We start from the raw sequence: 3,527 nt of genomic DNA, 5'->3' as shown, positions 1-3,527 counted from the left end.
GCATGTTCAGGCCCCGATCACACAAAATCTTTTTCACTCCATCTTTCCACCTCCAATTTGGTCTCCCTCTTCTCCTCGTTCCCTCCACCTCCGACACATATATCCTCTTGGTCAATCTTTCCTCACTCATTCTCTCCATGTGCCCAAACCATTTCAAAACACCCTCTTCTGCTCTCTCAACCACGCTCTTTTTATTTCCACACATCTCTCTTACCCTTACGTTACTTACTCGATCAAACCACCTCACACCACACATTGTCCTCAAACATCTCATTTCCAGCACATCCATCCTCCTGCGCACAACTCTATCCATAGCCCACGCCTCGCAACCATACAACATTGTTGGAACCACTATTCCTTCAAACATACCCATTTTTGCTTTCCGAGATAATGTTCTTGACTTCCACACATTTTTCAAGGCTCCCAAAATTTTCGCCCCCTCCCCCACCCTATGATCCACTTCCGCTTCCATGGTTCCATCCGCTGCCAGATCCACTCCCAGATATCTAAAACACTTCACTTCCTCCAGTTTTTCTCCATTCAAACTCACCTCCCAATTGACAAGGAGACAAGATCGCCGCTCGGGGTGCAGATGACGGTGCCGCCGGGCCAGCTGTCAGGAGGGCAGCAGTACGACATCAAGTGTGAGGCGTCGGGGGTGCGGCCTCCACCTGTCCTCTCCTGGTGGCTCCGTGGCCAGCGTCTCACCCACAACATCGAGGTGAGCCTCGGCGTGAACTCGACCGTGTCCCTGCTGAGGCTGGCCGCTACTGCTGGCAAGGACGGCGGCCTGCTGGAGTGCCGAGCCTCAGCCCCGACCCTCCCCCACCTCACCGCTGCCGCCTCCACCAGGCTCATCGTCCACTATGTTCCAGAGGCGACAATCAGCATCGAGGGTTTGAGTGGCTTGGGTCACATGGGGGGCGTGATGGGCGGCGGAAGCGGCAGTCTGCGGGCGGGCGACTCAGCCACCCTCACCTGCGCCGCCCGCGCCAACCCGCCAGCCTACAACTTCACCTTCCTGTTCAACGTTGCCAGGGAACTTAAGTGGTCTGGATAACTGCAGCCTCTCGGGTGTTGACATATTGCCAGTGATGTGTGGCTGGGTGTCAGTGGCGACAGTGAGTGGCCAGGCGGGCGGGCAGCCAAGTGATGGTGGCCGGTGCTGCTGTGCCCTCCAAACATAGCCGCTGTCACGCTGGGAGGATGACTCGCTGAGGTTTCGTGCTGCAATATGTAACAGAGGCCCAGCGTCTCGAACAGTGCTCACGCTCCCGCCTCGGCCGGGGAGGATTTCTTGTCTGAAGACAAGACCGATTTCGACGATGAAGGCCTGCACTGTGGCTGAGAGATTGACTTGAGGAGGCAGAAGTGATATTGTGACAGTGATTGTGTCAGCGTCGCGTCGCCTCGCCGCAGTGTATCGAGACAGACTTCCCCAGAACTTTTAAAGGGGAAGTAAATGTTTATAGTTGTGTTACTGGAGTGATAGTTTTCATGCATGGTGTTTTTGACAAGAAAATAGTGAAGTTGGAGAAAAATGTAGCTTAGACATTGAAGCTTATTGATACAGTGGTGAAATTGATGAGAACTGCTATTGACGTTTGTGTGAATAAATTGTACATTTCCTTTTCCATAGCCAGAGGTTGAACCATTATGTGACATTCATTTTTTTTTTTTTTTTTTTTTTTCATTCATTTCAAGCTAAAAGTTTGTTTTCTAAATTGTTTCTTACATTTTTCATATGTATATATATGTATGTGTGTGTGTGTGTGTGTATGTGCGTATGTGTGTGTATGTGTGTGTGTGTGTATATGTATATATATATGTATATTATCCCTGGGGATAGGGGTGAAAGAATACTTCCCACGTGTGTGCATATATGTATGAATATAGGTTGGAAAGAATCACAATTAAGAGCATGATCAAGTATATTCCTTTAGGTCCATGGGGAATGAAACACAATAAGCTCCTGAGTGCACTTTTGTGCAATAATCGCATCATCAGGGGAGATACAAGAAAGAAATATGTCACTTGATATACAACGAAGACATAGCTAGAACACCATTTGGTAAACAAGTGACTATCTGAATGTAGGTTGGGTGAATTTGAGTCTGGCAACAAGCATATCATAAACTTATTATGAGGACAAGAAGGGAAACTGTTTACAAATTTCATCCACAATAAAGTTTTCCAATTTGTATAGACCTTCACTAATATTAAGGGTACAATTTTTTGTATATTTAATAATAGAAGATTCAATGATGTTTCTCGTGGTACAGGAGTTAGAGTTAATAACTGAGATGGCATTACTTCAATAAACACAGTGACCATAATTTCTAACATGATTAGACAAAGCATTTGATTCTTCTTCAGGTCTTATACTATATTTATGTTGCTTAAGTGTAACAGAAAGTTCCTTTCCCAGTCTGCCCAACATAAAACTTATCACAATTTCTACTTGGCACTCTATAGATGCATCCTGTAGAACTTTCTGTTGATTTCCTGATTAAGATATTCTTTATAGTATTGTTGTTGCTGAAGGCAACTTTTACATTAAAGGATTTAAGCAACATGGGAAGTAAGATTATTATTAAAAGGGAGAACTAAAATATTCTTGGTGTCAATGGGAGGTTTGGGTTCAACCCTATAAAATAATTTTGCCAACTTAAGGGATTTATCAATGAAAGAGCTGGGATACTTAACTTGGATCCAAGAGAATATATCTTCTCAAACTCATCATCAATAAACTCTGGACTGCAAATACGTAATGCCCTAAGGAACATAGACTGGGATGATGGTAATTGAACACTGTCATGTTGAGATGAGTAATTATGGATATATGAGCATACATTGGTAGGTTTTCTGTATATGCTAAACTTGTTTCCATGCCTATAGATCATGCAATCTAAAAATGGTAACATACCATTATTTTCTTTTCTACAATAAATTTGATGGAAGGTACTAAATTGTTAAGTAAAGGGAGAAATGTTTATAAATTTTCATTTGTTGGCCAAACACAGAGAACATCATCTACGTACCTAAACCAGATTGTATTAGAGAGTAAGATATCCTTTAGTGACTGTTTCAAAGAATTCCATGCAAAGATTACTTAATACAGGTGGAAAAGGGTTACCCATTGCCATACTAAATTTTTTTAGCATAACATTCTCGATTAAATTGACATACACAATCTTTTATACACAATTTTATGAATTCAATAAAAACAGACTTTGAAACAGGTAAATGAATATCATCCAAAGCATCAAATAAATATTCTAAGAGGTGATCAGCTAGAGCTTTTGTGAACAGAGATGAAGCATCAAAGCTAACCAGTTTGAAATCAAAATTAACAAATATCATCAAGCTTGTTAACTAAATCTACAATATTCATGATATTAGAATTTGATATCTCATGTACTAATCGGCTTAATACAGAAAATAACCACTGTGACAATTTATATGTGATGGAGCTTACTGAAAATTTGGTTTATGTGTTTTCATGAGTCCATACATATATGGCAATG

The 3,527-nt window shown here is 42.0% G+C and overlaps 1 protein-coding gene across 1 annotated transcript; it reads left to right on the top strand.

Annotated features, from left to right (window-relative positions):
- The first annotated feature begins 553 nt into the window (after positions 1–553).
- Positions 554–1,060, top strand: LOC139745983 (uncharacterized). The gene has a single exon (XM_071656743.1). The coding sequence runs from the start codon at positions 593–595 to the stop codon at positions 1,058–1,060; it is 468 nt and encodes a 155-aa protein (XP_071512844.1). The 5' UTR covers positions 554–592.
- Positions 1,061–3,527: the final 2,467 nt, after the last annotated feature.

Source organism: Panulirus ornatus, chromosome 63 (genome assembly GCF_036320965.1).
Source record: "Panulirus ornatus isolate Po-2019 chromosome 63, ASM3632096v1, whole genome shotgun sequence".
Taxonomy (NCBI): Eukaryota; Metazoa; Arthropoda; class Malacostraca; order Decapoda; family Palinuridae; genus Panulirus; species Panulirus ornatus.
Note: the sequence above shows the minus strand (reverse complement) of the source record. Positions and strands in the feature narration are given on the sequence as shown.

Bases quoted from the DNA above. Each gene is read 5' to 3' on its own strand.
- LOC139745983 (XM_071656743.1), top strand. From the start codon at position 593: ATGACGGTGCCGCCGGGCCAGCTGTCAGGAGGGCAGCAGTACGACATC.